Raw genomic sequence first — 21,273 nt, 5'->3', positions numbered from 1 at the left:
CTTCTGATTTTACTGATGGCTCACAGAGCTTGAGACGGGTCATCTCAAGAAGCTAGTACCCCTCTGAATAAATATAGGCTGACAATTGATTTTGGGCCAAGTGAGGATCCCTGCCCTAAAAATGCTGAGCTGTGTGTAACCTTGTACTTTTAGAAGACAACAGACTCCTTGTGTTTATGGAGCATCATTAAACAGTCTGCTTGTCCTGGAAGGTTTTTTTCTTTTCAAACCATACAACAGTTAACTGCAGACTGTTGTGGTTTTTTTAATACTCAATTCTGGAGAACAGAGACCATGTAGAAGCAGCGTTTTATAGGGTATTGTTGCCTGGTCTCCTATATGTGGGCAGATGTAGGATATTACCAATTGCCAGGTGGGACATTCTGTTTTCATGCCCATTACTGGCTGGACTTCTCTCCCCAGGGAGTGTGGGGAATTTTTATACTGAAGAATCAGAAGGTGCCTGCTTTTTATTAGTACCTTAAGCTCTGCTGCCATGTTTCCAGGGGGGCGATCTGGATCTTTTTCAGTGTAGGCAAGAACCACTAATGCAGTGTAGTGTGTACAGACTTTGAGGAGCAGGGCTTGGGGGATGACACCTGGCAGCAGGTCAGAGTGGGCAATGGAAAGGAACAGTCACTGCCATTGGGTGATGACATTGCTGAAGAGAAAGAAAAATAAAAGGCGAAAAAGGATGGTGATCTTCCATCCTCACTGTTTTTTCAGTCACAGGTGTTAGCAGCATGTCTTGCCTATACTCCTGCAGCAGTACAGATGTGCCCTGTGTGCTCTGAGTAGGAGCCATTGTACAGCATGCCCAAAACAATGCATCCCTTCCAAATAATAATGGATTTTGACACCTGCCGAGCTAAAATGCCTGCTCTGACCATTGGCTAAAACAGAACCTGCAAAGCATGAAAGAGGCTTGTGCCAGGGCAATGGTGCACGGCATGTCAGTGTAGTTGGGCAAATGCATTCCTTTCTCCTAGACCTAGAAGGTGACTTTGCCTCATGTTATTACATAAAAAGAGAGACCACTATAAGCATTTCTGGATGTTTCATCTGGATTTATTGTATTCAAAAAAGCTCAGTGATACCATTGCAAGTAATGACAGAAATGAGACATTGTATTTCATTATGCATCTTGTTTATTGTATTAGAACAATTAGGAGATTAGAAGTGAGCTACTGAAGTACTCTCTCTTACCAGATCTCCCATGTCTTTGAGCTTCTCTGTGATGGCAAAGCATCTGTAGGAAAGGGAGGAATTCGACAGTGCAAAGAGGTTTGGAGCAGGCAGATTGTTAGCCCACACGAGAATAGACAAAACACTCCTTTGAGGGGTCACTCTTCTGCACCACGTCATAGTCACAGCTTTGCTTGTTGAAAACTACTTTACAATTCTCTTTGTCATAACCAATAGGAGTATGAAAGCTGTCATTGGCAAAGAGAAAGCAAATGTTAGTCTGAGAGCAATAAAATATTCAATGCTTCAGTGATTATAGCTTGAACTAATGCCGAGTGAGGTATCTCTGAAGTTATAGCTAAGACCAGCCTGCCTAGCTTGAGCCACACAGCTACAGCTTCCAGGGCCTCAAATGATGCCTTGCTGCACTGCACTGTGTAATATACCAGTATGCTCAGAACTAGCATAGGGTTTTCTAGCACAGCACTCTACAGTGTGACACAAGCATGGTCTTGGCATGTTCTACCTCTTTCCATTAATTTTTTATTATTGCCTGTTTAGAATGTGGTAGCCGTTTCCTTATAGAGTGTCACCTGAGCAAAGATGATGGTCATAATCAAGTAATTTCGGCCCTTTGAGAAGGTAGGATAAGAGGAAAGGAGCATGCTGGAGTTAAATACTTCAGAGCAGAGCCTTGTCACTCTAGGGTCAGCATATTCAGTGGAGAAAAACACCTCTGGAAAGGTATTTAGATCATCATAAGCCCTTTAAAGGAGCTTCACTTAAGTCCCTTATGGAACAAATTCCTATCTACCCCCTTGTCCCTGCTAAGGGAAGACCTAACTGCAGTGTAAGAGGGGTTCACAAGTTCCTAAAAATTAAAGGCAAGCACCAACCGGATGTGTCTGGAAGGACCTGTGTCCGCTCCCAGTCAGCAGAAAGTGAGCTAAGGTAAACACAGCCAAGGATCCAAATGATCAAGAGCTAGATGTGGCTTGCCCTCGCTCTGTGATATGGGTGAGGAGAAAGGCTCTCTTGTGCCCTTAGAAAGTCACTTATCCCCACCAAATGGAAAGCTGTGGGATTCCTATGGGCAATGATGCCACCAAGAAGTTCAAACTTACAGGGAACAACAATGCATTGATTCTCGGTTGCAGCTGCATCTGAAGCAATTTTCTGTCCTCGCAATCTCTCCAAAGTGGTATAGTTTTCCTTCCAGGATACACCCTGCATAAGACAGCAGCAAAACAAAGCATGTTCTTTGAAGTTCCACATAAAGGATGAAAAGTTTAAAAATTATCTCAAGTTTTCTGAAAATGCTTTTCCCAGCAACGGTAAAGAAGGAATTTTGTTCTCCAGGTAGTAACCTGGACTATTTTGAGAACCTGAGCTTGTTTCTTCTTCACTTGTTAAAGATAGTTTCAGTGTGACAGATCTGAGATTAAATGAGCAACCAAACAGCCAGGTCTGCCACCTGGCACCAGACTTTATTCAGAACTACTCTCAAGTCCTGCATCAGCTTCATGTGTGTGTTTATATATATATATATATTCATGGAAGAGCAACAGAAACCTACCACCAACAGCAATAATATTGCTGCAACCATATCCAGTCCAAGGGAAGACTTTGGTTTTCCCTACTTTTGGTAACTTGATGCAGGACTCTCCTATTCATGTCTTTCTGACGTCTCCCCCCTCCCTTGTATTTTGAGTCCTTACTGTCAGCTCCGCATAGAGCTGAGCTACCACAGAACAATCAAGTAAGAGGCCCTTCCCTGTTCTTACCTTTGCTGGCCTCCCCTGGCTTGTGGAGTTTAGAAAAGCAGTATGCATCACCCAGTGTCACTATGATGCCCATTGCAACAAGGAAAGCCAGAAATCTCTTCTGTAAAAGAGACATGAAGCCCATGGCTTGAGTTTAATTCCACTTTGATTATCTTTGTTTTCAAAAGATAAGTCAGTAAACCTGAAGTAAAAATTAGAAATAGCCTTATGTGTACATTAAATTTTTCGAAAAGGGCACTCCAGATGTTTCACTGCATTGATGACTTTTTTCCTTTAGGTGGGAAGAGACAAAATGATATGACATAAACGTGTCAGCAGCATCACTCCCTGCAAAAGTCCAATCTCTAGAAATCACAAGAAGCTTCAATAGTATTATACCCTTGAAACCCTGTCGGACTCTTATTAGCACTTTAGTTATTGCCTTTGATCCAGATTTAGCTATTTCTTCAGAAAAATCACTGTCTGTATAGCATCCCATTCCTTCCTTTTTGGTACAGCAATTTCTCCACAGTTGGCAGTACAGTGGAGATCTCAGACCCCATTATATTCCAGTAAGTTTTTTTAAATAGGTAGCTGGGCAGAGAACAGAGACAGAAATTAGTGTCTTAGGGCAAAATTCCAGTGCTGAACCATTCTGCTTAGCACTGTGTGAGCCATCTTGTTAAACTATGCACACACAGATCTGGACGTGTCGCAGTACAGCCTTCCTTTTGTATAGTGGTGACAACAGCTTTTGCCTAGTTGCGACAACAGCTAAACATCTGTGAGAGCTCTTCAGAGATATTTGCTGGGACCTGCTTAACAGCCAGGACTCCTGAAAAAGCCTGCATAACTGCAGTGACAGTTATACTGGGGTAGAGGGACTGCAGAAGCATGAGGGAGCGCAGGGTTATTTTGACTGGTTGCTCAAACTAGATAACTTAAAGCAGAAGTTTAAGAATGGCCAGAGACTTAGAAGCAATGGAATTCTTTACATTTTCTTGATAGCATGTGTAGATTAACATGAAAGGATCATAAAATTAGTAGATCTTTCCAAGTTACTGTTCTGAACTCCAGAGGATGTTGCTACTTGAAACTGGGGTTTAAAATGGCAGGGACAGGCTTTCTTTTCAGGCAGCTCTGCTGTCTGCTTGGTTACTTGAATCATGAACATGAAAAGACACTGAAAGGTCTTGAACCTTGGGCAGATGGTGACCCAAGGGGAATCTCTTCTGTCTGCTGTGGAAAAAACTTGCTATATTAATCCTTGGTGTGCTGCTTTCTTACAGGGATAAGGACTTTTATAGGGTAATGAAAGAGAGGAGGAGGCTCTGTGAAGTGGTCTGGGAAAGGTGTAATGCTTAATTTCCATAGCGGTTCTGTGATTTGGAGTTCCTGGGGCTTTAGGGTAGAATAAAGCCAGTTGCCATGCTAAGCACTATAGCCAGAATAACAGAAGTTAAAAAGAAAGACTGAAACTCTTGAATTGTGCTATTCTGTGGTGCCTGGCCGAAGGAAAATTGTTTAAGCAACTCCTGTTCTGTGAAGTTGTAGAATGTAACACTGCAGCTGGTCTCTGCTGAGGATCCATGTGCATTTGGCATGGATCTGTGGGGCTATCTGTGCTTTGCAGCTAGTGGGGGCTTTGTGAACTCAAGGCATTGTGGCTTTCCACAGAGGATCTCAACATGCTTGGGATACTCCTCACTGTGTATTATTCATCCATGTTGAGTTTGGTCGTGGTTTTCCTCCAAATTGTTTCAGGTGTTTGTAACAGCACAGGCCAGTTCTACTACTGCTGTCACTCATGTATTTATAGAAGAGACTAAAATCCTTCTTTTGCTATGCTGGGCTGTCTCCTGTGAATATTTATCCTTTGTTCACTCCAACATTTTTCCTTATCTTTCTCTTCCTAGAACTAGCAGTTAAATGAACTTGAGCATGCTCTTCTCCCTAAAGACCAAAGTTCTGGAACTTTCACTGAATCTAAACAGAAACAGAAGGGGTAGTCTGGGAGTCTGTGGTGTCTAATCACTGTCTGGATTAACCAATGCCGTTTGCTGGAGCAACCAAAGATATGTCAGCTAAGCAACAGACAGTCAGCAGTAAAGAGCCCATGCGTAAGTATGCTGAGCACAGAGGGTGTTGAACAGGTAAGAAAGCACTGGTAGAAACAGTATCCTTTACTAGAAACCTTTGTTAGAAATGGGAGAGGTTATTACAGTCACAGTGGTGTCAAGGGCTCTTGTCAGAGTTGTGTTGTTCTGGCCAGTCTCTGAGCAAGGCACTTCAAGGAATCTTCCCCCCCCCCCCCCCCCCCCCCCACTTGTTTGCTCTCTTAAAAAGGGGGTGCCTCCAGCCATCCTGCAGAACAGAATCTTCCAAACTGGATTTAATGGCCTTTGAAACTGGGTGAATTATTGTGGAATGAGATACCAGATAATTTTGTTCAACTAAGTCTTGTCTGAGTATAGACAAGCCCTTAGGAAATCTTAGGCAGAGAAAGTAGTAGATGATAATTTCTCCCTTTATTTATGAATCTACATATACTACAGAAACTGCTGCCTCTTCTGTAAAATGTATGTATTTCCTGAGATTCTCATCAAAGGTAGTAATTGATGTCTATACCTTTGTGGATTATGTGAGCATAAATTTGAGGGAAACTGGGCCACAGGGCTTTATCTGTCTATTTAGCATTACTTAACTGTTGATTCAGATTCACATTTGGAAGTTTGGGAGAGCTGAAACAGGAAACAACTTGATAGATCAAATAGAAATGTAGATGAAACACATTATTACACCTTTTATTGTAAAGGGACTATATTTCAAACTGTGTTTCACATCTAAAGGTTTTAAAAGCATGGTCCCATATGTTTACAAAATTCTGAATACTTTCACAAACATTTCTGAGAAAAGGATAATGGCAAGTGAAAGACAAGATATATGTACACAGTTTCTTGCAAAGAATTACAAACAAAGGACAAGATTTGCAGTAATCTTCACAAAGGTCTTACTTTCTTTGCATTTTGCATTTTTAAAATAGAATATATCCGTGTTGGAAAATGTGTAATTATTATTCTTTTAAATACCCTTCTTTTTCAGTTTTAAAGCAAATTAGCTATCTGTATCCCCATTTTAAAAGAAATTTAAACCTTTGGCTTACCATTGTGGAATCCTTGGCTTACAGAGAGCTCCAAGCCTCCAGAAGAACTCTGCAAGTGCTTTATGTGGAATCTGAGAGCACGTATTTTATGGTTGAGCAATTCGAGTCTAGGGGAAAAAGCTTACTCAATTCAAATGCAGTTATGTTGACATTTCTGAAAGAAATCACTAAAATTTCACCAGCTGGCAATGAGAAAATGTTTGATTCTGTAGAGCACTGACCTGGGTAAAAGGTTGAACCCAGAACTTTGTATTCCTTGGAAGCATTGTGCTTAGATGAAATGCCTTTCTGACGAAATACAAGTACTGATAGCTAAGCTGTAGGCAGTATTGTACAGTTGGGGGATTTTTTTCAGCTGTGGCAGGAAACGCTTGCTGACTATTTCTGCTTTTAGTGGGCTAGAATATGCTTAGACTAGGTAACTAGATATTAATAACTTAGGGAGCTTTTGCCAGATCTTTGCATACTCATGCTTAATGCCATAGTGTGCTGTAAGATAACTGAAGGTACTTGGCCATTACCGGTATTAAAACCTCTTTAACATTTAGATCTTAGTTAAAGCTGGATCACACTACGTTTCTCTTTCTCCTCAAGTAAAATAAGGATTTCCTCTCAAATCAAAAGCCTGCCTGTTGCTCCTGTGGGACTGTTCAGGCTTTGACCTGAATAACTGCGATAGAGTATATGATGTTACTGTGAGGGTGGTGAGGCACTGGCACAGGTTGCCCAGAGAAGCTGTGGATGCCCCATCCCTGGAAGTGTTCATGGCCAGGCTGGATGGGGCTCTGAGCAACCTGGTCTAGTGGAGTGGGGTTGGAACTAGATGAACTTTAAGGTCCAGTCTAACTCAAGCCATTCTGTGATTCTATGATCAGTTTTATATGTGCAAAGTACTTTCACAAGCAGTGATAAATTTCAGAGTGCTAATCAAATACTCTGCCTTCTCCTGCAACCTCTTTTTAGAATGAAATAAGAGACTGTGGCCCTACCTATGTTTCAAAAAGACATTGTTACAGATGCTGGCAAGCAAATTTAAATTCATTCCTGAGGGAGATTTATCACCAGCTACAGGAAATTTGGCACATGATTTTCAGATTATATTTAGAAACTTTGGAAAAATAAATGCAATAAAATTTGGCTGTACTACAAGCTAAATTATTTTGGGCTTATTTTGGTTTTAAAGTAAATTAAACACAGAGCTGTAAATACTTTGGAATGGTGGCAAGAAAATTTGCCATTCATTTCTTCCTATGCACTATGTATTACTGAGTACTAATAACAATTAATTCAGGTTTTGGATGTATTCAATCCAAAGAATTCAAGAGAAGCAAAAAAATTTGAAGTATATCGCATGAAGCAATACCATGACTTTCTTGGAGGAAATGCTGAAGTTGAAGCCTGTGCAGGTTTGATAATCCTTTAGTAAGAAATACATAATTAATTAAAAGTTACTAAGCATTCAGTTTTACAGACAATACACTTGACTCTTTGTTGTTGTTGTTCTGATATAATCACTGCATGTTTTAAAAATTTCATTTCATGAAAGTCATGTTTATGTCATTGAGAAAATTCAATAAATTTCCTTTCTCATGCTTTGCTTCTGGCATACTAGGTAATAGTACTTTATCATCAAAATCTTCCTCTTGTCTGTACTTACAGTGTCAAGTCAGCTTATAACTTCTCTCGGGTGACTACAATGGTTCTGGTCTCCAGTTGTTCAGCACGGATTTCCTTTCATTCTTGTAACCCATTTCTGAACAGTCTCCAATCTGACAGTATCTCATTTCAAATCTGAGTACAGAACAAGGTATAAAAGCTTCTAAGTGCTGTGGAAATGACCCTAGATACTATGAAGGACATAATGCTTTTCACTGTATATATATCCAGGGATCACATCTGCTGTCTTAAGCACCATATTGTTCGATACAAAACATTTGCACTCTATCCCTGAACTTCTCTCAGGGGCACTGTTGTTAATGTAGATTTTAAGTTTTACAGAATCTTTAAAAATTCCTATTCCTACAAAATTTTTTAAAAAATAATCTCTAAAGCATTAAGTAAGCATCATTTATTTCACCACTTCACCAGACAACCAGACTTAGTCATTATTTGTCATATTAATCATTATTTGCAAAATCTATCAGCAATTATTTTATATTTTCTCCCAGATCACTTGATATAAGGGTTTCATACTAGTACAGAGAAACTACAGACAATGGGCACCAACCTATTGCACCAGTTTCACAGCATTCCCTTTCTTTCACCTGCCATGTCCAGGATTTGCTATCCCCAGGTCACTCTGGGCTTGACAGGAAATTTTATGCCAGTCCTTTTGTGCTTTTTGACAGAGAGCTCAAAGCAAGACTGTTTTTGCTTTCAAAGCACTTGCTAGGCAGAACACCTTATTCTTCTGCCAAGGAGTTCTTGATAAAGATGCTGGTGCCCTGCCAGCTGTGCTGCTGATTGTCTGCTGGTAGGCTGGCATGCCTCTGAATGCCTTTGAACCTTCTGCCTCAGGATATGCAGATCTTGCTGTAAAAGAATTCAATCTCTTCCTAAAGTCTTACATCTGACTACTTCTCCAATGAGTTTTCCAATCAATTCCAAGAACGACTGCTTCCATAGCACTGCAATAATTTGCTTTTTTCACCAGTTGTCATGTAGCATGAGGAGAGACAAAACTACTGACAAGCCATCCTATGAAAACTGTGTGATCCTTGTGATCAGCTCAGCCGTTTCTGATAATTTTCAATATTCCCATGAAGCTGATATAGCTGGGTTATGAAAAAACACAGGTTTAAGGTCTCCCTTTTCTGAATGCAAGACTACTAAAAAGCAAGAAACAGATTTAAGGCTTCATTAGCAGGACAGCTGCTAAGGATTTCATACTTAGATCTTTCCTAATTTTCCAGTTGAATGTTGCTAAACATGTCTAGTCTCTTTCAGCCTCTCAGGAAGTTTTCTCTGAAGTGTTGACACCTGAAGAAATCTCTGAAAAGGTTATCCTGTCAAGCTATTAAGGTATTATTTTTGTAATGGTTAGAAGTACTTTTACAGAACCTTCTAAAAGGCAGGTTGATTTGGGGTGATGGAAAGGAAGGTGGTGCCATTTAGCCTTGTCCTGTCCCCATAATCCTGCTTCATGATCCACTGGCAACTGACAGCTCAAGGTAGTCTATTGTTACCAGGCCGTTTGTAGAGTATGTTTTTAGAGCTGGAGAGAGAAAGAAAAGCCTAATTCCTCTGATTTCACTTCCAGGCTATTTAAAAATCTTTTAGTTAAATTGATGTAAAACCTAGTGGATGCTCTTCCTTTATTTTAAATGTAGTAAATGTAATGTTGATTTACACCTAGCAATAGGTTTAAGTAGTAGTTTGGTAATAGTACTTTATGTAAATTCCCTGTCAGCTAAAGAGAAACTGCTAGAGAGATTAATTTTAAGTGCAATTAAATGTTTTGCACTGGCTTAAATGAACTAATTTAAATTCATTACTGTTGAGGAACTCTGGAATATAAGCAAGAGTTTAGAATAATGTTCTTGGAGTGAAACATCATAATCTGCTAGACTGGATTTGCCACTGTTGTGGTCAGGAGAGGCCACTTCTGTGTATCAGGATTGATGTATGCTCTGCAGCTGCAGTCTATCAGCAGCAATTGAAGTCATGATCCTTTAATAGCTTTAGATGCAATGTCAGTCTTATGGGAATTAAGTCTCTGAGTATGAATAAGTGTACACGTCACCTAGCAAGAATTCTTTGGAATGCCTCTAGAACTGCTCCACAGCTTTATTCCCTTTGTAGCTGCTTTCAGCTACTCATCTAAGTATGTATAAATCTGATGTATCCAGTTCCACATAAAAAGGAATATGCTTTTCCTTCCTTTTTATATGCAAGGTTCACGTTCAACCACACCAAGCTGTGTGGTGTAGTTGATACTCTAGAGGGAAGGGACACCATCCAGAGGGACCTTCACAAGATAGAGAGGTAGGCCCATGCAAATCTCATTAAGTTCAACAAGGCCAAGTGTGAGGTCCTGCACCTGGGTCAGGGCAGTCCTAAACATGGATACAGGCTGGACGATGAGTGGATTGAGAGAAGTCCTATGGAGAAGGACAAGAGAAACTGAATATGAGCAATGAGCACTAGCAGCCCAGAAAGCCAATCACATCCTGGGCTGCATCAAAAAACAGTGTGGCCAGCAGGCTGAGGGAGGTAATTCTCCTCTGCTCTTGTGAGACTCCACCTGGAGTACTGTGTTCAGTTCTGGGCTCCCAGCATAAGAAAGACATGGACCTGCTTGAGCAGGTCCAGAGGATGGCCATGAAGATGACCAGAGGGCTGGAACATCTCTCCTATGAGGACAGGTTGAGAGAGTTGGGGTTGTTTAGCCTAGAGAAGAGAAGATTCTGGGGACACTTTATAGCAGCTTTCCAATACCTAAAAGGGGCCTACAGGAAAGATGGGGAAGGAGACTATCAGGGATTGTAGCGATAGGACACAGGGTAACAGTTGTAAACTGAGAGAGGGTAGATTTAGGTTAGATATTAAGAAGACATTCCCTACTGTGAGGCTGGTGAGGCACTGGCACAGGTTGCCCAGAGTAGCTGTGGATGTCCCATCCCCGGCAGTGTTCAAGGCCAGACTGGACAGGGCTTTGAGCAACCTAGTCTAGTGGAATATGTCCCTGCCCATGTCAGGGGAGTTGGGACTAGATGATCTTTAAAGGTCCCTTCCAACCCAAACCATTCTATGATTCTATGTTCTTACTTTCCATCAAAAAAGCTTTTGCTTTCAGATCCTGCACAGCCAGAGGGCAGATGTCCTCATGGTGGATTAATACTCAATGAGAGACCAAATATTTTGCAAAGCTCACTGCTTTTTCCATAGAACATCCATGTATCATGCAGATAAATATTTGCTCATGTCACACAGATAACTAAAGCTCACATACATTACAAATATAATTTTCAGTATAGATTCAAAGCCTACTGAGAAAAGTTGCAGAACTCCCATTAACTTCTGCAGCCAGATGAGATCTTAGTGCTTTGCTTGATTCATGCCCTTAAGTTTATCCTCAGCTTTAGCCAAGTGGGTAGTTCCATTGTCTCTAGTGGAACCACTCCTTGTTCTCAAGTGCACACCTTGAAAGGCTTTGTTGTACCTAACCTGGAATGTAAGTTCACAGTCATTCTGGCTCTGTGTTGCTTTATCAACTATGATATATCAATTGATATTAAAAGTTTAATTTCTTAACTTGTTTACAAAACTGGGAGGGTAGCACTATTCTACCAGTCCTGTGAGTTTCATGTTTCAAAGCTTTGCTAAAGACTGAAGTAGAATGCTATGGGACTGTGATTCAGAAGCTTTTTTATTTTTTCATTCCATTACTGACTTGATGCATGGCTTCGGGTTCCTCCCTTAAATGTGTCAGAGATTGAGAAGTGGCTGATTGTCATAGCTCAGAGGGTTGTGACCAGCAGCACAGAGCGTAGCTGGAGGCCCGTAGCTAGCGGTGTTCCCCAGGGGTCAGTACTGGGCCCAGTCCTGTTCAACTTACTCATCAGTGACCAGGATGAAGGGACAGAGCTACCCTCAGAGCGTTTGCAGGTGACACAGAGCTGGGAGGAGTGGCTGATACACCAGGAGGCTGCGCTGCCGTTCAGTGAGACCGGGACAGGCTGGAGAGCCGGGCAGAGAGGAACCTGATGAAGTCCAGCAAAGGCAAGTGTAGGGTCTGCACCTGGGGAGGAACAACCCCATGCACCGGTACGGGCTGGGGCTGGCCTGCTGGGAGGCAGCTCTGCAGAGAAGGATGTGGGAGTGCTGGTGGACAGCAAGTTGCCCACGAGCCAGCAGTGTGCCCTGGTGGCCAAGGCAGCCAGAAGGACCCTGGGGTGCATTAGGAGGAGCATGGCCAGCAGGTCGAGGGAGGTGATCCTGCCCCTCTGCTCTGCGCTGGGGAGGCTGCAGCTGGAGTGCTGTGTCCAGCGCTGGGCTCCCCAGTCCAAGAGAGACAGGGAACTGCTGGGGAGGGCCCAGCGCAGGGCTGCAAAGATGATTAGGGGATGATCCAAGTGGGTTTTGAATATCTCCAGAGAAGGAGGCTCCATATCCTCTCTGGGCAGCCTGTGACAGGGCTCTGTCACCCTCAAAGTGAAGACGTTCTTCCCCATATTCAGAAGGAGCTTCCCGTGTTGCAGTTTGTGCCCGCTGCCCCTTGTCCTGTCGCTGGGCACCACTGAAAAGAGCCTGGCCCCGTCCTCTTGGCACCTGCCCTCAAGATATTTGCAGACATTGACAGGTCCCCTCTCAGTCTTCTCCAGGCTGAGCAGGCCCAGCTCTCCCAGCCTTTCGTCACAAGGGAGATGCCCCGGTCCCCTCACTGCCTTTGCAGCCCTGCGCTGGGCCCTCCCCAGCAGTTCCCTGTCCCTCTTGGACTGGGGAGCCCAGCGCTGGACACAGCACTCCAGCTGCAGCCTCCCCAGCGCAGAGGAGCTAACTGAACTGAACCGAGTCTATCAGCCTGGTTATTTTTTTCCTGCTTACACAGTAACTTATTGCAGTAAGTCATTTGACTTAGTACATAGCAGCAAGGTCTTTTAGGTGACGTGGGTTATTTTAGTCTGCTTATTTCTGACACACAGGCTACAACTAATTATTTTGAAGGCAAGTTGATTTTGAATTCCCTGAAATGAATAAAAACACTGGTCGGCAAGTGGTGTGTTCTGTCCTTGCATTAATCAGCAATGAATCCCAAGCAGGAGGAGAAGTACCTCTGTGGGCTTCAGGCTCCTGTGCTGCAGACACTCCTTTCTACATGATGCACCAGAGACTAAGGCATCTTCAAGCCCTGACTTCACTTGTCTTCCCCAAGTCCTTTTGCAGCCTGCAGGTAACACAGGTGCTGGGACTTTCTCTTAGAGGCTGGGGAGTTCTGGTAATTGCAGGGCTTGGACAACCATATCTCTCCATGTCTCTACCAAGCCATACAACACAACCTGTGCACGAAAATAAGGAGTCGCAGGGAAAATTAAGAACAATGCACAAACTGTGTTGGGGTTCTTTCTTGTGTGCTAAAAAAGCTTCTTTGTTTTAACTGTAACTTGAGTTTTTGTTTGCATCCTGTTCTCAAGTTATAAAAACATATTTACTTTCTGTTAGCTATTGGGAAAGCGGGCTGTGGTATTTTCTTTCATTTTGTACCTTGTAAATATTTGTGAGTTTAACCAAGTGCTGTGTCTGTTTAAGCTTTTGTTAGCACTTCCAGTATAAGGCAACAGAAAGCAGTACTTCTGCCAAAGTTTCTAGCCACAGGAAAAAAAAAATACCTAGGCTAGCTATGTGGCATATTATTACCCAGATTATGAAGAAGAATTATATTTAAATTTATATTGAATGTCACACAAGCCTTGAAGTCTTTGTCCACTGTAAACTGTAATTTCTTCACAGACAAGTGCTAATGGGAATTTAGAAGCTACTTCACACAAACAGTTTAAAAAATATAAGTAGAAGAGAAAGATCAGATCCTCCTAATGATCCTGTATGAATAAAGAATATTTCTTGTTATTTCATAATCTGTGTATGTGTGTTAGAAATCATCCTGTCTTTAATAGACTTGCATATGCCCAGCAGTGAATAGGTATAGCATACACAATACCTCCCTTAAAGCTGGCCATGTTGTTTATAGAGATATTTTCTGGACAAAACAATCTACTACTTGGTTTGAGAGTAATCAGGATCCACTTCTAATGAAAATGTTTGCTTTCAGCTTTGCAGACGTTGTGAAGAGACAGTAAGCTGCGATCATACATAACAAGTATGCAATACTCGCCTCCAAATTATTTTCAGGGTTGCATTATCTTGTCTTTAGTCTTCTACAGCCATTCTGCAGCTGCTAAAAATTCTGTGCAGCCCTATATAGGCCTGTGGAAATTATTGTGGGTCCCCACTGGGGACCAGGTCCAGGGGAAGGAATGGGTGTCAGCTTGTCCAAGAATGTAAATACTAGATTTCCTCTGCTTTGCAATTCCTTCTTGTGCTGGTGTTCACAGATGTTTCTTTGTGGACATAAAGAATAAACTTTGAGGCTAATACAACCCATGCTTAAACTGGTGGATTAAGGAGTCCTAGCGTGCTTTTTGGTTTGGATAATTCCAGCTGTTCATACTACCCCTCCCACCACTTTTTGAACCCATTCCATGCCTTGTTTCACAGTGAAGGTTCTTTTTTGTGTATTAGACAGAAAGAAAGGTTCTTTCTTCCTGGGATCTACACCAGGAGAAAGCCATCCAGATTGCTAAAGCACGGAATCTCTAAGTATGCCAGGATTAGCCCCCACTGCTCAATCCAAACTCTGCTGATTTCATTACTACACTGAGGAGGCAGACTACAGGCACATATTTACATCTGTATCCTCAACTTCTGGGAAATTCCAGAACCAGCTCTAATTTCTGGCATATCCTCAATGCCAGGTTTGTATGTAAGCAAGTTTTCACAGCAGAGCCACAAACTTTCATTACTATTGTCTCCACTTTTAAGTGTTGTCTTATCAGAACTAACCAGCAGGATTTATGGTCTGGCAGCAGTCTGGGGTAGTAAATTTTTAGACAGAGCTAACAATCAATTTCTGGATAGGCAGTGGCTTTTTCCACTATGGAGCAACACTGCAGAACACAGACTGAAGTAGGACCAGGAAGAGATCCATAAAGGTTTGTTTCCTCTTGCACCATGTCTGCACAATTATAGCATCCCATTATGCTGTGCTAGCCCTTCTCCAGAAACTGGAGGGCAAAGGAGAGCAGCAAGTGCAGTATGTGCTATGCCTCTCACATCTGTCTCGTGTATATTTTCTTCAGACCCTTTGAGTCCTGTACTCTGGCCCACCTCTGCAATCCACAGGGGCCTTCCAGTAACCTGACTGCCTGAGCCTGCCTTAAACAGTTTTATTGCAGCCTTTCAGAGTCCCACCAAGAGACCTCTGGCTCATTTCACACTGCTGCAAACACACAAGGCTAAGCAGCTGCATGAGAGTGGCAGATTACAAGAAACACTGCTCTGCTGTAACTTCTGTCCTTGTGGCCGTGCAGGAAAGACTTGTACCCCAAACTGGTTCAGAAGACCTTTGCCCTGCTCTGGAAGGTCCTAGGGAATCTGCCCCTAGGGACCTGCACAGGCACAGTTCTCATAGAATCATTAAGGTTGGAAAAGACCTTTAAGGTCATAGAGTCCAACTATTAACTGCATCCCTAAATACCTCCAGGGATGGTGACCGAACCTCTTCCCTGGGCAGCCTGTTCAGGTGGCCACATACAAGTAGCAAGTGATGCCACAGAGCTAAGGCATGCTGTAAGCAGGGATATCAGAGAGCTCAGCTCTATGCAGTCTTACATGTTCTGGTTCTTAATAGGCAAATCAGTCCCTGATGACATATGTGATTTTTGATACCTTTACCTTGCATATTAGCTTGGAAAGTTCTGAGGGGAACAGCAACTTATTTTTCTTGTTGCCATCTTCTCTCTAACCTTTAAAAGGAACCTGTCTAAATTCCCCTCTAAAAGGAGTTTTAGGGCTGAAATGCTTTTTGGGACCCTGCCCGTACTGTTTAGGTTGGGACTCCTAGAAAGCAGATTTTTATTGTGCCATTCATAGCGCGCTCTCCACTCAGAGACTGGTGTACGTATCATAGATAAACAATTTCCCCAAAGGGAACATTCAGGTTCTATGTTGCTGTCTTTTTTTTTAAATGGAAACTAATCTGCAAGACCGCCAGACCTCAAGCTGTCTGATAGTAAGACCCAACATTTTTCAGCATCAGTAGGCAGAGCATATAGACCTCACATTTGTAATGCACAAAGTTCTGGGCAGTTGAACTTTGTGATAACAACAAAGGAATTGTTAGATTTTATTCCACATTTTGGTGAATATGGAAAGTAACTAAAGGCAAATTTTTCTAGTTTTTGGAATGTTGCGGTGGAAGGAACTATGGCAAAACACTAAAAGCCTTGGAGAATAATTTCAGATTAATCCCATCTGTGTGGTTTTTAACAACCTTGCTCAAGACATTGTTGTGAAACTAGCCTAGGCTAATACTTGTACTTTGTTAGTTTCTGCTTTATTATCTATATTAAAGTTCTTTATTATCTATATTAAAATTCTTTAAATTCTACTAGGGTTGAAGGTCTGAGCTAGTTCAGTAGTGCTATCTTGTTATAGAATCACAGAAAAATAGAATAAAAATGAATATGATGATACTTTGCTTTTAGAAGTTCTTATGTCCCTAATCTAGCAATATCCTTCAAGTATCTGGATGTAGCCATAAAATGTCATAAAAATATGAGAACCTGGAGATCTTGGGCATTTTTTCTTATTTACATTGGGAACATAAGTAAGAAGTAAATCACCCAGTGCCCTGGTTCCTCGCAAGGTCTGCTGTGGTATCAGTGCAGTCAGGTGCAGTAAGTAAATAAACCACACACGCTAATATCAAGGGCTGATCCAAATTGACCACTTCCAATGAATTCTTTAGTTACCAGCTGGAAGAACAGATGATTTTATTGTAATTTCCTTTCTGGTTAATTCACGTGTCATAAAGAACATTTTACAAACAGTTTTATGACAAGTTTTTTCAATCCATTGTAAAAGAATGACTCAGTGAGAAAGTTAAGAGTGGGTGTCTGACCTGCAAAGCCCCAGCACCAGCTGGCTGTGAATCCCAATTTGGCGATTTGCACGGTGCATTTATTTATGTTAGTGTATATAATGTTTCGTTCTAGCAAATCCTGGAATTCTGGTGTGGGTTTATTAAGATTCCTGACTTGTAAGTCTTGCACTTCCTTTCGTCCGAAAAATAGGAGGAAGGAGCGTCTCTCCTTGCAAGGCTTGGCCGGCATCGGCGTGGCTCGTTGCAGTGCTCCAGCAGGGGGCGCTGCAGCGCTGCAGACAGCTTGCCGCGGCCTGCCGGCCTTGCCGCCGGCCCTGCAGCCTCTGCCGGCCCTGCCGCGGGCCCTGCCGCCGGCCCTGCTGCTGCTCCCGCCGGCCCTGACTTTGCTCCCAGCGTAGAGCGGGGACCCCTGTGCCCGTCCCCGTTCCAAGTCACGCGCGGTCCCTCGGTCAAGGGCGCCACGCCCGCGAAGCAGGTGCAGTGGTCGAAACCACCTCCCGCCCGGCAATTCGCCGCCCCTGCCCGGGCGAGATGCTCCTCGCCACCGGCAGGAACACCGGCGTGAGATCTTTCCCCAGCTGCGAGCCAGCCCAGCCGGCTTGGCTCAGCCACCTCCCGGGAGCTGTTCGCTGCCGTGGTTGACTTAGGACCGGGTGGGGGCCGGGCCGGGCCGGGCCGGGGCTGGCCTGCGGCCGCCGCAGACCCGTGTGGCACTGCCGGCGCCCCGGTGCCCCGCTCAGCCGCCCGCGCTCGGCCAGCCGCGGCTCGGGGCTCCCCTCCGGCAGCGGGACGGAGCGGCCCGGCCGCGCGCGCCCCCTACCGCCCTGCCGGCGCGCGGGCCGCGGGGCGGGGCGGGTCACGTGGCAGCGCGCAGTGGGGCGGCGGATGGCGCCGGCGGGCGTGGGGGGAGCAGCGCGGCCCGCCGTCACGGTGAGCGTCGCCCGGCCGGAACGGGCCGCGCCGGAACGGGGAGCGGCACCCGCTCCTCGGCTCACTGTCCTTCTCCCGCAGATGAACGGGGCCCCGCGGGACGCGGCGGAGCCGGCGCCGGTGTGGGAGCGGCCCTGGTCGCTGGAGGAGATCCGTAAAGGCAGCCAGAGCTGGTCCTTGGCCTCGGACGCCGGGGTGAGCGGTGCGGACGGTTCCGGGCCTAAGCCGGGGCCTGAGTTCCGGGCCTGAGCCGGCGGCGGGGGCAGCGGGCGGCGGCGCCCCCCACCCAGCACCCCCAGGCCTCGCCGGGCCCGGCCGCCTCGGGAGGGCGCGGGGGGTGCAGCCCCGGTAGGGCCCGGCGGCCGCCAGGCTCCCACACGGCATTAACCCTCCGGGCCGGGCGGGCCAAGGCGGAGAGCCGTCCCGGAGGGAAGGGCGGGATGCGGGGTGGACGGGGGTGGCCCTGGGTGCGCGGGGGGTGCTGTGATGTGGGCGCTGTGATGTGGGCGCTGTGTGTGCTGATGCGGGCTTGCAGCGTGCGCTCGGCTCTGCCCGCGTCGTAAACGGGGCCGAAAAAAAGGAGCTGGATGCTGACTGCCGCTTCCCTCTGCTGTGCACAGCTTCTGCGTTTTCTGCAAGAGTTCTCCCAGCAAACCATTTCCAGGACGCATGAAATCAAAAAGCAGGTAGATGGATTGATTAGCGAAACAAAAGCCACGGACTGTCGCCTTCACAACGTCTTCAATGACTTTCTTATGTTGTCCAATACGCAGTTCATAGAGAATGTGAGTATGTTCTTGTGCTTCAAACATCGGTGTTGGCCATCGCTGTAATGCGGAGAAGTGATTTGACTTTTTGGCAAGTCTGATGTTAATTTAGAGATGAAATGGCTTTTAATCACTTTTTAAAGGGTGTCGTAGTTCCTTTGTGAGTGATGCACTATGCAAAATCGGCAGATTCCTTTTTGCCTCTTTTGAGGAACCTTCTTTCCTTGTTTATATGTGATATGGAGATCAGAGCTTTCATTTTAGCACTATGAATGAGTTAGTACTGTCTAAATATGAGGAATGTTGTATGATGCTGTACATTTGCCCAGTGATGTTATTTTACGCTAAAAGCGGTTGGTATTAAAGACGTTGGACTACAGGCAAGTTATCTGTTATGTTTGGTTGTGACGAGCATATTTATTGGTTAACGTTCCCCCTTCGTGACTATTGCTATTGTAGGAAGGTGAAAACTAGACTTGAAAGCCTGCTACGACATTATGTTGCTAGGAACGTATGTATAATTAAGATGTAGAGCTTTAAGTCTTTCAGATTTGTGGAGGGGTTTTTTAGCACTGTGAGTTTTATTGGGCATTTTGTTTTGATCAGCATTGTTGTCAGGCCACACGTGTCATCTGAAGCCATGATGCTATTATTGGAAGGTGCTGGTAGAGGACAAGACAATGGAAACCTGGATTTCAGTTGTGGGTTTTTCTGGTGGTAGCGGAGGAGGGTGGTTTCAGAGCTGCAGTGTCTTTTCTGGCCTACCTTTGCTGTTCAGCATAATGATTCTGCTGAGAACAGTTTGTACCAAATGTCTTAAATCTTGGGTGCTTGAAGCTGTTTGTTTCTGAATTTAACTAAATTGAGAACTAGAAATGAGGAGACCTATTTCTCTGTGCACTTAATGTGAAAATCTGTCTCTTCCCAGGGGATAACTGCACCTTTGAGAGATTTGGATTTAGGTTTGCAGGTTCAAGGGAGGCTTTTTATTCCCTTGTGTCTCTTTGTAGCTGATTCTACAAAAGCGTGCTAAAATTGCTGGATGGGAGGGATAAGCAGAACAAACTGAAGACTAAGGGATGATGTGAACCTCTGTAAGTACAGGAAAAGGGTAAACACTAAAGAAGGAAACCTACTAAATTGCAGAAAACAAAAGGAAAATTGACAGACCATAAGTAAACTTAGGTTTGACTTTGAAGGTTTCTAGAATAGTTTTATGGTAAGGGGGGGGGGGGCGGTTAAAACTGCTGCTTTTCAACATATTCAGGTCAATCAACAGGGTTAAATGGTCAACTTGTCTTCTACTGCAGTGACATTTGCAGTCTTGAATTACTTCCGTTGGGTTGAGAAGCTGCCTGGTAGTAACTTCAGGATGACTTCAATGCATGGAGGAGGCTATGAAGGGGCTATGGCATCATCCATGGCTGCTTTTTGAAAATGTGTAGTGAATTAATGAGTAATTAATTGCACATTAACACTGTATTTTATTTTGTTGGTGGTGCCTGTGGTTTAGCCCCTGCAGCAGCATGTTGTTCTTACTTGAATCCATTTTGCTTGACTTTTTAGAGAGTATATGATGAAGAAGTGGAAGAGCCTATTCCCAAAGCTGATGTTGGAGACAAATCAGAGCAGGTAGTTAATTTAAGCTGCCTTGAGTGCTGGCAGTATTTTTGCAGCTGTTGTCTACTTTCTCATTTTCAAACTTATTTTGCAGACACGTACAGCTTACAAGCCAAGCTGTTCCCTTTCTCCTTGAAGTCTCTCTGTTGGATAGTATATTTCATTCAAACATAAAGTTGACAGGAACATTGGAGGCTACTAGTGTATGATAATCTGTTAGGGCCTCCCCAAGCTCAATACTATGTCCAGTAGACAAGACTTATGCATTGATTTTTCAAATGGCTCTGCATGGTTTTTTCAGCAAGAGAACTGAGGCCTTGGGCGTTCTTACTGAATTCAGAGGTAGTGAATTGGCGAAGCAGAATCTGACTGCAATTCCCAGGGACATAAACTCGGAGAGCTTTATATATACACAGTCTAGGTGTGTTTTACCATCTATATTCCCTTGATGGGACTGTAGCACAAATAAGATAGTACTGTGTTGGCATGGATGTTTAGAACATCTGTGTTTCTGGGAGTAATAAAGGTTAAGTCAGTCAAGCAAAAAAAGTTTCTGAGGGTCTTTCTGTTACTTACAGTGAAGAAGCTTTCTTTGTACTAATTTGAAGTTAAAATTTTGCATGCGTGTTGCAGTGAGATTGAGTCTTGAGTAAAATGCAGTGAGAGTGTGTTGTTCCTGTTACTAAAGGAAAAGACACGGGAACAAAAAGAAGCTGATCTGATCCCCAAAATCCAAGAAGCAGTGAATTATGGGTTGCAAGTTCTGGACAGTGCGTTTGAACAGCTAGACATCAAAGCAGGCAACTCTGACTCAGAAGAAGAAGAAAGTAATGAAAGGGTGGAACTGATACTGGAGCCAAAGGTACAGAGACCTGTTCTTGCTGGGGGCCTGGGTTTGTGTTTTGCTCTGCTGGACTTGCTTTTTGCTTCTGTCCGCGGTATCACTTCATTGGTAGAAAGTCAATATTCATTACCTGAAATGAGGATTTGATGACTACATCTGAATAAGTGCTTCTTGCTGAGCTATTCCTTGTGTAGCCTGTTTGTCTTGCAGTTGGGTTAGCGTTAAGGTGTGGCACCCTAAAGGGACTTAGTTTAATGGCAGTGAACTTGGAAAGGGAAGCCTCGGTTCTGGGGGAAGTGGGACCTTTACATTTCACACTCTTTAGGTACAAACCATATCTT

General features: G+C 44.0%; 2 protein-coding genes across 5 annotated transcripts in view; one reads left to right on the top strand and one right to left on the bottom strand.

Annotated features, from left to right (window-relative positions):
* Nucleotides 1–1,046: 1,046 nt before the first annotated feature.
* On the bottom strand, nucleotides 1,047–6,255 carry LOC101913903 (beta-microseminoprotein-like). The gene is made up of 4 exons (XM_005242600.3): nucleotides 6,112–6,255; nucleotides 2,970–3,069; nucleotides 2,310–2,412; nucleotides 1,047–1,433 (listed from the first exon to the last, which is right to left on the bottom strand). Exons 1-4 carry the CDS (start codon nucleotides 6,112–6,114, stop codon nucleotides 1,304–1,306), a joined length of 336 nt encoding a protein of 111 aa, XP_005242657.2. The 5' UTR covers nucleotides 6,115–6,255; the 3' UTR covers nucleotides 1,047–1,303.
* Nucleotides 6,256–17,627: 11,372 nt separating this feature from the next.
* WASHC2C (WASH complex subunit 2C) overlaps nucleotides 17,628–21,273 on the top strand; it is a 42,531-nt gene continuing 38,885 nt past the window's right edge. For all 4 annotated transcript variants that reach the window (XM_055810329.1, XM_055810331.1, XM_055810339.1 and 1 more), the window contains exons 1-5: nucleotides 17,628–17,701; nucleotides 17,783–17,896; nucleotides 18,322–18,486; nucleotides 20,035–20,100; nucleotides 20,777–20,950. In XM_055810329.1, coding sequence (XP_055666304.1) covers nucleotides 17,657–17,701; nucleotides 17,783–17,896; nucleotides 18,322–18,486; nucleotides 20,035–20,100; nucleotides 20,777–20,950 — 564 coding nt within the window. In that variant the 5' untranslated portion in view covers nucleotides 17,628–17,656. The remainder of the gene's footprint in view (nucleotides 17,702–17,782; nucleotides 17,897–18,321; nucleotides 18,487–20,034; nucleotides 20,101–20,776; nucleotides 20,951–21,273) is intronic.

The sequence above is a fragment of the Falco peregrinus genome, chromosome 1 (assembly GCF_023634155.1).
Source record: "Falco peregrinus isolate bFalPer1 chromosome 1, bFalPer1.pri, whole genome shotgun sequence".
Classification (NCBI taxonomy): Eukaryota; Metazoa; Chordata; class Aves; order Falconiformes; family Falconidae; genus Falco; species Falco peregrinus.
The sequence above is the reverse complement of the archived record's forward strand: the minus strand, read 5'-3'. Positions and strand labels throughout refer to the sequence as shown.